At 55.7% G+C, this 14,042-nt stretch overlaps 1 protein-coding gene across 2 annotated transcripts in view; it reads left to right on the top strand.

Annotated features, from left to right (window-relative positions):
• The window catches only part of LOC119956549 (serine/threonine-protein phosphatase 6 regulatory subunit 3-like), a 107,623-nt gene that overhangs the window by 874 nt on the left and 92,707 nt on the right, over nt 1-14,042 (top strand). Inside the window, exon 1 of one of the 2 annotated variants that reach the window (XM_038783848.1) lies at nt 12,483-12,648. The exons of the other annotated variant lie outside the window; for it this stretch is intronic. Coding sequence (XP_038639776.1) covers nt 12,643-12,648 — 6 coding nt within the window. The 5' untranslated portion in view covers nt 12,483-12,642. Of the gene's footprint in view, nt 1-12,482; nt 12,649-14,042 lie in introns of those variants that run through there. 2 annotated transcript variants of the gene reach the window in all.

The following is a 14,042-nucleotide window of genomic DNA, read 5'->3' as shown; positions in this document are numbered from 1 at the left end:
CCCCCCCGCCTCACCCCCTGCCCCCCCCGCCTCACCCCCTGCACCCCCGCCTCACCCCCTGCCCCCCTGCCCCCCCCGCCTCGCCCCCTGCCCCCCCGCCTCACCCCCTGCCCCCCCCGCCTCACCCCCTGCCCCCCCGCCTCACCCCCTGCCCCCCCGCCTCACCCCCCTGCCCCCCCGCCTCACCCCCTGCCCCCCCGCCTCACCCCCTGCCCCCCCGCCTCACCCCCCTGCCCCCCGCCTCACCCCCTGCCCCCCCGCCTCGCCCCCCTGCCCCCCCGCCTCACCCCCCTGCCCCCCGCCTCACCCCCCCTGCCCCCCGCCTCACCCCCCTGCCCCCCCGCCTCACCCCCCTGCCCCCCCGCCTCACCCCCCTGCCCCCCGCCTCACCCCCCTGCCCCCCCGCCTCACCCCCCTGCCCCCCCGCCTCACCCCCTGCCCCCCCGCCTCACCCCCCTGCCCCCCCGCCTCACCCCCCCTGCCCCCCGCCTCACCCCCCCTGCCCCCCCGCCTCACTTCCCCTGCCCCCCCCGCCTCACCCCCTGCCGCCCTCCCCCGCCTCTCCTGCCCACCCCGCCTCACCCCCCCCGCCTCACCCCCCCCGCCTCACCCCCCCCCCCCCCGCCTCACCGCCTCGCCCCCCCGCCTCACCCCCCTGCCCCCCCGCCTCACCCCCCTGCCCCCCCCGCCTCACCCCCCTGCCCCCCCGCCTCACCCCCCTGCCCCCCCCGCCTCACCCCCCTGCCCCCCCCGCCTCACCCCCCTGCCCCCCCGCTTCACCCCCCCTGCCCCCCCTCCTCACCCCCCCTGCCCCCCCCGCCTCACCCCCCTGCCCCCCCGCCTCACCCCCCTGCCCCCCCGCCTCACCCCCCTGCCCCCCCCGCCTCACCCCCCTGCCCCCCCCGCCTCACCCCCTGCCCCCCCGCCTCACCCCCCTGCCCCCCCGCCTCACCCCCCTGCCCCCCCCGCCTCACCCCCCTGCCCCCCCGCCTCACCCCCCTGCCCCCCCGCCTCACCCCCCTGCCCCCCCGCCTCACCCCCCTGCCCCCCCCGCCTCACCCCCCTGCCCCCCGACTCTCTCCCCCTGCCCCCCCGACTCTCCCCCCCGTCCCCCCCCGACTCACCCCCCCGTCCCCCCCCGACTCACCCCCTGTCCCCTCCGACTCACCCCCTGCCCCCCGACTCACCCCCCTGCCCCCCCCGACTCACCCCCCTGCCCACCCCCGACTCACCCCCCTGCCCCCCCCGACTCACCCCCCTGCCCCCCCTCAACCCCCTGCCCCCTCAACCCCCCCACGCCTCACCCCCCTGCCCCCCTCAACCCCCTGCCCCCATATCTGCTCACCCTCCCCTGACCCCCCTCACCCTCCCCTGACCACCCTCCCCTGACCCCCCTGCCCCCTCAACCCCCCTGCCCCCCTCTCCCTGCCCCCCCTGCCCCCCTCTCCCTGCCCCCCTCTCCCCGCCCCCCCTGCCCCCCTCTCCCCCTGCCCCCCTCTCCCACTGCCCCCCTCTCCCCCTGCCCCCCCATCCCCCATCCCACCGCCCCCTCTCTCCCCCCCATCCCACCTGCCCCCCTCTGCCCCCGCCCCCTCTCTCCCCCCCATCCTACCTGCCCCCCTCTCCCCACCTGCCCCCCTCTCCCCACCTGCCCCCTTCTCACCCCTGCCCCCCGTACCCCCCTCTCCCCCGTACCCCTCTCTCCCCCGTACCCCCCTCTCCCCCGTACCCCCCTCTCCCCCCGTACCCCTCTCTCCCCCGTACCCCTCTCTCCCCCGTACCCCTCTCTCCCCGTACCCCTCTCTCCCCCGTACCCCTCTCTCTCCCCCGTACCCCTCTCTCCCCGTACCCCCCCCTCCCCCGTGCCCCCCCTCTCCCCCGTGCCCCCCCTCTCCCCCGTGCCCCCCCTCTCCCCCGTGCCCCCCCTCTCCCCCGTGCCCCCCCTCTCCCCCGTGCCCCCCCTCTCCCCCGTGCCCCCCCTCCCCCGTGCCCCCCCTCCCCGTGCCCCCCTCCCCCGTGCCCCCCCTCCCCCGTGCCCCCCTCCCCCGTGCCCCCCCTCCCCCGTGCCCCCCCTCCCCCGTGCCCCCCCCCCCCCGTGCCCCCCTCTCCCCCGTGCCCCCCTCTCCCCCGGCCCCCCCTCTCCCCCCGTGCCCCCCTCATCCTCCCCCGTGCCCCTCTCTCCCCCGTGCCCCTCTCTCCCCCGTGCCCCTCTCTCCCCCGTGCCCCTCTCTCCCCCGTGCCCCTCTCTCCCCCGTGCCCCCCTCTCCCCCGTGCCCCCCTCTCCCCCGTGCCCCCCTCTCCCCCGTGCCCCCCTCTCCCCCGTGCCCCCCTCTCCCCCGTGCCCCCCTCTCCCCCGTGCCCCCCTCTCCCCCGTGCCCCCCGTGCTCCCCCGTGCCCCCCGTGCTCCCCCCGTGCCCCCCTCTCCCCCGTGCTCCCTCTCTCCCCCGTGCTCCCTCTCTCCCCCGTGCCCCCCCTCTCCCCCGTGCCCCCCTCTCCCCCCGTGCCCCCCTCTCCCCCCGTGCCCCCCTCTCCCCCCGTGCCCCCCCTCTCCCCCCGTGCCCCCCTCTCCCCCCGTGCCCCCCTCTCCCCCCGTGCCCCCCTCTCCCCCCGTGCCCCCCTCTCCCCCCGTGCCCCCCTCTCCCCCCGTGCCCCTCTCTCCCCCCGTGCCCCCCTCTCCCCCCCCGTGCCCCCCTCTCCCCCCCGTGCCCCCCCCGTGCCCCTCTCTCCCGCCCCGTGCCCCCCTCTCCCCCCGTGCCCCCCCTCAACCCCCGTGCCCCCCCTCAACCCCCGTGCCCCCCCTCTCCCCCCGTGGCCCCCCTCTCCCCCCGTGCCCCCCCTCTCCCCCGTGCCCCCCTCTCCCCCCGTGCCCCCCTCTCCCCCCGCGCCCCCCTCTCCCCCCGCGCCCCCCCTCTCCCCCCGCGCCCCCCCTCTCCCCCCGCGCCCCCCTCTCCCCCCGCGCCCCCCTCTCCCCCCCGCGCCCCCTCTAACCCGCGCCCCCCGCTCCCCCCGCGCCCCCTCTCCCCCCGCGCCCCCCTCTCCCCCCGCGCCCACCTCTCCCCCCGCGCCCACCTCTCCCCCCGCGCCCTCCTCTCCCCCCCGCCCCCTCTCCACCCCCGCGCCCCCTCTCCCCACCCCCGCGCCCCCCTCTCCCCCCGCGCCCCCCTCTCCCCCCGCGCCCCCCTCTCCCCCCGCGCCCCCGCTCCCCCCCGCGCCCCCTCTCCCCCCGCGCCCCCCTCTCCCCCCGCGCCCCCCTCTCCCCCCGCGCCCCCCTCTCCCCCGCCGCGCCCCCCTCTCCCCCCGCGCCCCCCTCTCCCCCCGCGCTCCCCCCGCGCCCCCTCTCCCCCCGCGCCCCCCTCTCCCCCCGCGCCCCCCTCTCCCCCCGCGCCCCCTCTCCCCCCCGCGCCCTCTCCCCCCCGCGCCCTCTCCCCCCCGCGCCCTCTCCCCCCCGCGCCCTCTCCCCCCCGCGCCCCCCTCCCCCCCCGCGCCCCCCTCCCCCCCGCGCCCCCCTCTCCCCCCGCGCCCCCCTCCTCCCCCCGCGCCCCCTCTCCCCCCGCGCCCCCCTCTCCCCCCGCGCCCACCTCTCCCCCCGCGCCCCCCTCTCCCCCCGCGCCCCCCTCTCCCCCCGCGCCCCCCCTCTCCCCCCGCGCCCCCCTCTCCCCCCGCGCCCCCCTCTCCCCCCGCGCCCCCCTCTCTCCCCCCGCGCCCCCCTCTTCCCCCCGCGCCCCCCTCTCCCCACCCGCCCCCCTCTCCCCCCCCGCGCCCCCTCATCCCCCCGCGCTCCCCCCGCGCCCCCTCTCCCCCCGCGCCCCCTCACCCCCCCCGTGCCCCGTCTCACCCCCCCGTGCCCCCTCTCACCCCCCCGTGCCCCCTCTCACCCCCCCGTGCCCCCTCTCACCCCCCCCCGTGCCCCCTCTCACCCCCCCGTGCCCGCCCCTCACCCCCCCTCACCCCCCCGTGCCCCCCCTCACCCCCCCCCCCGGGCCCCCCCTCACCCCCCCCGGGCCCCTTCTCACCCCCCCCGGGCCCCTTCTCACCCCCCCCCCCCTCCTCTCACACCTTCTCAAGAATATCTTGGAGCTCCCCCATGCCAACTCTCTGCTCCTCCCTCCCCGTGGATTGCCAACCCTCTAGGATTGCCCTGGAGCTCACCCATGCCACCCCTCGGCTTGCCAATCCCCCAGATTTGCACTAAATGACCCCTCAGCCTCTCTTTTCTCCCCCCCCCCCCTTGTGTTGCCAACCCTCTTGGATTGTCCTGGAGCTCACCCATCCCCCGGGTTGCCAACCCTCTAGGATTGCCCTAGATCTCCCCATCCCGTACTTCCAACCCTCCCGGTCGCCCTCGAGCTCCCACCCCCATCCGTACCAGAAGGAATAATTACCTCTGGAAATTCAGATGGGAGATTTAACTGAGGGGTATAAAAGTTTTTGGCAAAGAGTCACCCAGACCCGATTCGTTGGCTTGCTCTCTTTCCATCGATGGCATTGTCCAGTAATTTCTGCTTTTGTCCAGAACCCGTTTCAGAGGAGTCTAGGGGAAGAGGGAAAATAATAGTAGCTGGGACTTTCAACGAAATTCTGTCATTTCTTCCCACCCCTCTGTTGCTTGGCTATAAAACTATTGGAAGGTGGTGGTGGTCGGGCTTCCTTGCTGGTTTGAGTCGGAAGGCTCAGCGATGAAACTTCCAGCAATTTATCCTGCAGAGTTGGCAAACCTCGCCGCTTTGTTTCTGTGGATACTTTCACGATCACTTTATGACTTTTTGTGCTGTATTCCTCTTACAGCATTGACTGGATTGGGCGGGGTGAAGAAACGTTTTCTTTTAGACGCAAAAGTCAGCGAATGATGCACTTAGAAACGCGGAATGATGTTTCAACAAATTGCTGAGTTCTGCAATGGGAGGTGGTGGCATAGTGGTCATGTGCTGGACTAGTAATCCAGTGGTGGGACTGGTAATCCAAAAGTGGGACTAGTAATCCGACGTGGGTTCAAATTCCACTGTGGTGGCTGGTGGAATTTAAACTTTATTAATATCAGGCATTGTAAGGTAGTCTCAGCAGTGGCGATCATAAATTGTTTTTTTTATAAAAGCCGTCCGAGAAGGAAATCTGTCGCCCTGACCCGGTCTGGCCAACATCAGACCCACATCAATACCCTCTGAAATAGCCCAGCAAGCCACTCCGTTCAAGGAAAATTATGGATGGGCAACAAATGGTGACCGTGCCTGTGACAGCCCCATCCCATAAAAAGTAAATAAAATAATAATCGCTTATTGTCACAAGTAGGCTTCAATGAAGTTACTGTGAAAAGCCCCTAGTTGCCTCATTCCGGAACCTGTTCGGGGAGGCCGGTACGGGAATTGAACCCACGCCAGCTGTTCAGCCCACTGTGCTAAACCAGCGAACAGATTGTTGAGGTCCTTATAATAAAAGTCATTGCACCCCAAAAGATCTAATTGCCTGTGGAAATGCAGATGGTATGTTTAACAGAGGTGTATAAAGTTATGGGTCTTTTAACGAGTGGATACAATGCATCTATTTCCTTCATCAGGGGCATAAATTTAAAGTAATTGATAGGGTTAGTTTTTCTGTACCCAGAGAGTGGTGGAGGTCTGGAACTCAATTCCTGAAAGGGCGATAGAGGCAGAAACCCATGCCACATTAAAAAACCTTTTATGCATTTGGTCAGTTAGATATAGGTTGAGAGATGGTAGATTTAAAACTGAGGTGAGGAGGATCTATTCCCAGAGGGTACTGAATTTGTGGAACTCGCTGCCCCATAGTGCGGTGGAGTCTGTATCATTAAATGGTTTCAAGACGGAGATGGATATATTTCTGATTTTAAAAATGGGCTAAAGGAATATGGGGAACAGGTGGGGTGGTGGTTTTGAGACTGCAAACAGGTCTGCCATGATCTGATTGCCTACTTCTAAAGCCTAATGAAGTCCTGTAACCCACAGAGCTGTGGAAGCGGGGTTAGGTTGGCTAGCATTCTTTCAGCTGGTACAGACAGAATGGGCTGAATGGCCTACTGTGCCTTAAGTTTTCCTGTTCTGTGCTGTATTTTTCTATGTTCTATTAGCTCTATCCTTGAGGTCAGTGGTAGGAATTCCACAGATTGGCCTCAATATTTCTGGGACCCTGAAATCGAGTGCTATCCAGTGGCCAACTCCTGAACAGTTGGATGAGGTACAGGTGGCTGTAATTAGAACATAGAACAGTACAGCACAGAACAGGCCCTTCGGCCCTCGATGTTGTGCTGAGCAATGATCACCCTACTTAAACCCACGTAACCTGTATACCCGTAACCCAACAATCCCCCCATTAACCTTACACTACGGGCAATTTAGCATGGCCAATCCACCTAACCCGCACATCTTTGGACTGTGGGAGGAAACCGGAGCACCCGGAGGAAACCCACGCACACACGGGGAGGACGTGCAGACTCCACACAGACAGTGACCCAGCCGGGAATCGAACCTGGGACCCTGGAGCTGTGAAGCATTGATGCTAACCACCATGCTACCGTGAGGCCACCACACTGGAGGCTAGTCTGTTCAACTGAGTATTGTGGCCCATTCTGGGCACTCTCACTTTGGGAAGGATGTAAAGGTATTGGAGAGGATGCAGAAAGGATTTACAATAATGATTCCAGGGCTGAGGGATGTGGATAGATGAAGAAACTGGGGCTGTTCTTGGAGGGAGTTTGAGAAAGGAGATTTGATAGAGGTGTTCAAACTTATGTTTTTATTCCAGAGGGAGAAATTTTGATTTGGTGGAAGGGCCAAGCACCAGGGACATAAATGTCAGGTGATTGGTAAAACTACCAATGGCAACATAAGGAAAATCGTTCTTACATAGTTTAGTCTTGTCTTAAAAATAATCTTTATTGTCACAAGTAGGCTTACATTAACACTGCAATGAAGGTACTGTGAAGATCCCCTAGTCACCACACTCCACAGAGCGAGAATTCAGAATGTCCAATTCACCTAACAGCACGGGCTTCGGGACTTGTGGGAGGGAGCCGGCACCCGGAGGAAACCCACCCAGACACGGGGAGAATGTGCAGACTCAGCAGACAGTGACCCAAGTCGGAATTGAACCCAGGACCCTGGCGCTGTGCAGCAACAGTGCTACCCACTGTGTTACCGTGCTGCCCTGTAAGAGATAATTGTATGAAGAGGAAAAATTTGCACAGTGATGAAAAGGTGGGATGGAGTGGGGCCAGCAGAGAGACAATCGTCTGAATGGCCTCCTTGTGCTTCATCCATTCGAGGTAGATGGGGGAGAGATAAAATCAGGACAGGAAGAATATATAAAAAGTTGCCAATCATGATGGGCCCTTAGTGGCCACTCAGAATTTGTCCTTCTGGGACATGGGCTCTTCCATCCTGAAATCTAGTTTGATCTTGACTAAATGGAATGTCTTTTGTGAAATCCAGTAGATTATTCCATTGTATGGGCGGCACAGTGGATCGCACGACTGCTTCACAGCTCCAGGGTCCCGGGTTCAATTCCGGCCTTGGATAACTGTCTGTGTGGAGTTTGCACGCTCTCCCCCGTCTGTGTTGTTTTCATCCGTGTGCGCCCGTTTCCTCCCACAGTCCAAAAATGTAGAGATTAGAGTGCTAAATTGCCCCTTAGTGTTGAAATGTTAGGTCGGATTACGGGGACAGGGTGGAGGCATGGGCTTAAGTAGGGTGCTCTTTCTAAGAGCTGGTACAGGCTCGAAGGGGCACTGTAAATTCTATGATCAATGGGTAAGAAAGGTCTTCCTCGTGCGTTGTTATCCTGCTGTTCTGCTGAGGAGGTAGTTCATGGCCTCTTTCTAACTAATGTAATTTAAAGTGTTGTCATGTGACTACCTTTAAGAAATGGGTGTGCACATAAATATCTGGTGAGAGTACCTTTAAGAAATGGGTGTTTACTACTGCAGTGATGTCAGAGTGTGTGTGGAGCTGGGCTGTTAGCTTTTTACTTCTGTTTTTGAGCAGGCTGCAGGGTGTTTTAGTTTTTTTTTCAGTGTTGGAGCTGAAGCCAGACCAAGCAGGTGTACTGCTGTTCTCTCTGCCATCATAAGACTATCTCTTTATCATTTGGTGAATTCAGAATTATAAATGTTCTCAGTAGTGAATGTAAACCTAATGTGCTTCTGTTGAAAGGTGTTTCTTCTGTCTTCTGGATGTTGTTTGGGACGTTATTAAGCATTACTTAGCGTGGAGCTGTTTAGCACAGGGCTAAATTGCTGGCTTTGAAAGCAGGCCAGCAGCACGGTTCGATTCCCGTAACAGCTTCCCCGAACAGGCGCCAGAATGTGCCGACTAGGGGCTTTTCACAGTAACTTCATTTGAAGCCTACTCGTGACAATAAGCCATTTTCATTTCATTTTCATTTCATTGTATTCTTTGGGGGTTGTATTTGAATTAATGGTTATAAGATGTTCACTATGTTTTAAAAAGGTTAACTTGAGTTCATAGAATAAACATTGTTTTGCTTTAAAAAAATACTTTTCAATTTCTGCGGTACCACACTTATAGAGTGGGCCGTGTGCTCCCCATACCACAGTCTATTAAAAGTTGTGGGTCAGGTGAACTCCATGCTACACTTTGGGGTTCTCTGAACCCTGGCCCATAACAATGTGTATCCTTCAAAGTGTCATTTTCTTGGACTGATGGCCTTCTTTGTTCAGTGGAATGGAATCTGGTTCATTTCCAGCGTTGGTAGTGAGGTGATTTCTGCTGGCAACTGTGTTTCTATATGGGAATCTGTTCAGGCTTAGGTAGTGTTGGGACTCCCAACAGGCTCATGTGAAAAGGGTAGCACAGAGGTGACTGGAGCTTTTAGGGGTCTCCAGATTACTTGCAGGAGATGAGGACTCCTGAGCAGCTGTATGCTGAAGGTCTGAGGCCAATCCTCAGTCTCTTCTCAATCTGGTCTTTGGTCTTGCATGGAGGCAGCGGGAAAGGGGGTTACAATCTGTCTTGGATGGATAGCTTAGAACAGTACTCATTTTCTCGGCACACCAGTAACCTGGCTATGCTACTGGAGGGCACTAAGATCCATGCAAGTAACTCCTTGCCAGAATTCAATATCTCGAGGAAATTACTGAGGAAAGAGGGGAGAAAACACCTACCCATACTAAATTGTGTTCTGGATAGCAATGAAACTTTGCAACGAGATGCATCGTTTAGACTTGAATGATGTAATGTGACAGATTATTTGAAGCATTTCAGAATTGTTTTCTGTCTCTCCATTATCGTGTCATAGTATGCAGTAAAAAGAATGTCAAAAGCATTTAGTATTTGTAAGCCAAATGCAAATTAGTGGGAGGATTTATTTTAACTTGATTTGTGGCTTGAAAGACCTCACGGTGTTTGTCTACAGAAAGACTTGGGTATGATGCAGGTGGATGATGTAGTACTGTATTATCTGAGATACTGCTCTTCAGTTGAAACTTCAAACTGATGTCCTATCTGTTTAGCCCAGTAGATGTTAAATGCGTAGCATAGTTCGAGCAAGCAGACGGGGAGTATTCCTGTTTAATCAGCATCACAATAAACATGTTAACTGGTCATTTATGTTGTTGCTGGTGGCATGTTGCTGCCACAGAATGTCTCCTATCAATTGCCTACCCAAGTGAGGACGTTGCAGAATAAAACAGTGCATGAGCTTGAAGAGATTTGATCTGGGCTGTATAAATGTTCATCTGTCTTTCTTGTGCCGGTACAGTTTTGGCTATAGTACATAGCATGGTGTATTTGCTGACTTGTGATGAAAAACTTATCAGTTAGCTGAGTCACCAGGTGGTAAATATTCCATCTATTGTTTGACAGGTATAATACAGCTGAGATGACATTCTCAGAGTCACAAAGGTACATACCTGTAGCGTGATGCTGAGCATTCTCAATCAGGAAGTGTGAACTGTAAAATGCCAGTGACTTAAGATGTGGCACTCTGTGTGGGCACGGAAACCACATATATATCTACATTGATCAGGGAGAGGCGATTGAGGTTGTGGTGGGGCAAAGGTTTGATCTGTGGACAGCGATAGTGGGAAAGCTGGGCCAGTTAAAAGCACAATTTTGGCCTGGGTGTAGCATCTGGAAGTTTAACTTTTGCAGCTTTGAAGAGACTCGGTTGAGGCCTGCTCCCAATGTACGGGATATGGCGAGAATGCGGGTAAGTGGTTCTGAGACCACAAACAGATCAGTCATGATCTTATAGAATGACGGAGCAGGCTCGAAGGGCCGGACGGTCTACTTCTGCCCCTAGTTCTTATGTCACAGAGAATCAACGGGGGCCTTTACTCTGATTTTGACGGCCACATCAACGTCAGACAGAATAACTGTTGCTTCGGAAAATGTTATACAATTCATTCAGTGTTCTGTATCCTAAATTGGATTGGACTGATTCAGTAAGAAAAGTTTCTCAGTGTGGCTAATTTGATTTTATATGGCGAATTATTTATAATTACTGGTCAGTTGAGTAGCTTCCTCCTGCTCTCAATGCTGTTTTGAGTGACTCACTGATGATCGCATTGCACAACTTGAATTCTTGTACCGGACTGATCGACTGGGTGGCAGGTGGATACAGCTTTCTGCTGTTTGCAGCATTATTTAGCGTTGTTCCTCAGAATTTAAAATAGATTCCCCTGCAGAACACTGGAAAGTGCACATCTGGAAGTTGGAAGGACGCAAATGATTTTGGCTGTGATATCTTGTACAGTCGGATAGTGGGCTGATACTTTGTAAGCATACAAAGGGTGACCAATTGGCTGAGGTTCCAAAGGAGTGGTTGAACTATGGAACCGTAACCCAGTGCGTGTCTCTGGAATGTTGAGGGGGGGGTTTAACCACCCCCCTAACGTAGCTCGTACAATAACTCCCTTTAATCTAGGGAGACGTGGTGAAGGCATGTTATTGCCCATTTACAGTGACCTGGTTATGCCTTCTGCAACACTTCCAGGTGAAGAAGGCACTGCTTCGATCTGAAAAATTACAGGGAGGAACTAAAAATAGCCGAGTGACAATCTGAATTATAAACGGTTTCGTACCTAAAATGCAACTCCTTCCTCCAGGCCCTCCCATGGCATTCTTTGCTCTCCCTCTCTGTGTACCGTGGGAAAATGACTACCTGACCGTGTTACTCAAGCTCACATGAACTTGTAGGAAGAAAAGATAAAGACCTAGCAGACCCACCCCATTTTGAAAAATGCCAACCCACCTCCTGTTGTTCCTCTCGGGGTACCATTTAATCCCTGGTCTGAATATCTCCCGAAATGTTTATACCATTTTGGGAGATTTCTTTGGTAATTTGTTCCACAACACACTAATCTTTTGTGTGCATGAAAAGAAATGATCCAACTCCCCTTTGCTGGTTTTTCCCTGGTATTTGAGATTTTTCTGTAGTCTTTATTTTGTTATACAGTTTCCTTCTGCTTTCACTGGCAGCTCAGATCGGAAACTGCACATGCCTGAGGAACTGTCTGAGCTCAGACACCCCATGGCAGAGTTTGTTGGTGCACTGACCTGCCAAATCCTCTGTTATGTTACATCTATTCTTGCCGATGCTGAAGGGGGATGTTCAGGTGTGTGGGCTTTGCAGAGTGGTGCATGTTGTCCTGAAGCTGGACAGCACTTTTTTAAATTGAGCCATACAGACTCGGAAGATCGCAGATTTGTCCCTCTACCTGTGCTCAGTTATCTGATCTGAATGTGTACGGCAGCTAGGATGGCATTACTCTGGCAAGTGTGAGGAAGGTCAAACTGCGTACCTTCACCTTCCTGCTGTCAAGTGATTCTTAGTGAAAGGGTGCTTGTGCTTCGTTGAAGTTGAATAACCTGCTGTGCATAAAGATTTGGGAGAGATACCAGAGGGTGACTATACTCTGGCAAGTATCAACACTTACAGGAAAGCATGGGAGAAAACAGGGCAAAATAAATCTTTCCTTACCTGCTTCACAGGCTGGCCACTGGTTCCTCAAATGCTGCAGAACTTCAGCCCTCCCCCCTGTTTTGTTTATGGAATGTTACAAAAAAATCACCTTGGTAACAATATGTAACTATGCACTTCTTGCAATATCCACTACATCTAAAGTAGAACATTCTTGGCACGTTGTTGTAAGGCACATTGCCAGAATTGGTAACTATTAAAGTGTATGTGCTTCCTGAGCTGCTTGGGCCCGCAATTTATCCCCATACAATGACTGTTGTCTGAGCAGACCTGTTGGTGGAGGTATTGAACTTATATTAGTCACTTCATCTCTGGAGAGGGCAGAATAGGAGGAGTTGCTGCTAACATTGCTGAGCTGGTCACGTTTACCGATGATGCCGCGTTAGAGGAGTAACTTAAGACAGCAGCTGAAAGTTTGCGACAAATTTCAGTTGCTTATTGGACCGGGAAACTACTTTAATAGTGAACGACGTGAAGGGTTCCACATAAGAGCTTCAGGCACAAGCCAGCAGATGCACAACGTGGAGCTGGCACGCACAGAGTTAAAGAGGAAGCTGGGAGTAACCATGGACACGGCATCTTCAATATCAAGGCAAACGTGATAAACCAATTTCAAAAGCTTTGAGAAATGTCCATGATATGGTCAGGAGAGATAGCAGTTAGACAACGCATTGGCCAATCATTCTTAGAATGCAGGTCAGTGGTAACACCTGCACAACATAAACTTACTTCAATAAGATCGAGAGAAAAGCAACAGTATAGATCTGGGGTGGAAATACGGTGAGCTATGAGTTACAATCAGCGAACCTCAAACTGTATATCCAGAGCAAAGTCAACAAAGCAGACCCATTGATGTACTTAAAATATTAAATGAAGTTGAGCCAGATAATATTTCCGTACGATGGAAAACTTGATGAAATTAGTGATTTGAATTTTCAAGGAATTAACAGGATAATTGTCTACCCAGTGATAAATATTTGGAATAATCTAACTCATATTCACAAGCAGAATCAGGGAGTGTACAGCATTAATGCATTGAATGGGCCCTGACTTTTCCTATTTTCATTAGCTGCAGGAAATTGTCTTGAATGGAGGCCTGGGAGCATGCTGCGTGGCTGCTTTCCTGCCTTGGCATTTGCACTTATATAGAAACCTCCGGAGAGCTCTGGGAAAAAAATTGTCCAAGTGGCTAAACATTTTGGTTGCTCTTCTATTGACATCTGCACAGTGATTGTGAGCGAGTGATGCTCGCTCTGGATTAGTCTGGGCACATTTCTTGAAAGGAATGATGTCAACCTCCTATGAATGGAACTTGGATGAAGCTTTTTTTTAACCTGTGGAGAAACCTGTCACTCGAGTTGTCTACTTTGAATTGTGGCTGACACAAGCAGACTTCCACCAATGACGATGAGTGGTTTGATGAAGCAACAATGTTGGTTTTACTTATATTTGGTGTGCCCCATGTCTCCTTCCACCGTTTTCCTCCCTAGAAATCAAAATTGTCATCCCTTCCTTTTGCACTGTCCTTGAAATTTGTGCTTCCTTGATTAATTATGTCCTCTTATCATTGCAGCCTCTATGGCGGAGTAGTGATTTGATCAGCATTGCAGAGACTTAAAGTCTTACAGTAATTACTTGTTGAGAATCTGTGCTTGTATCTGCCCCAGTTACTTGTTACACTTTCACTTTCAAGCTTAGATTTTCCACAGCCCATCTCCCTAATTCCCTTGCTCTTGCTGCCCTTTCTTAGCATTCTAAATGGGAGATTTGTGGCTTTGGTTTCAAAATCAAGAACAGTCATAATTGTATACCTGCCTCCACTCCCTGAATCTAACCACCTTCCATCAACACCCGCTTCTGGTTCTGTTTGCTCCTCTCCCGTTCTCACCAATCGAATTTTAATGATTGCAATCCAGCTATTTAAACCTGCTCTCCCTGTTCCTGTGGTGATGTTATTAACCTAAATTTCGCAACATCCCTACTTCTATCAACGCTACTAATTTCTCACCAATCTTAAACCATAATCTCCCGTTCCTCCTCCTATCTTAAAATATATTTTCTTAATATAAATTTAGAGTACCCATTTATTT

Source organism: Scyliorhinus canicula, chromosome 23 (genome assembly GCF_902713615.1).
Source record: "Scyliorhinus canicula chromosome 23, sScyCan1.1, whole genome shotgun sequence".
NCBI lineage: Eukaryota > Metazoa > Chordata > Chondrichthyes > Carcharhiniformes > Scyliorhinidae > Scyliorhinus > Scyliorhinus canicula.
This window is presented reverse-complemented; position numbering and strand designations above follow the sequence as displayed.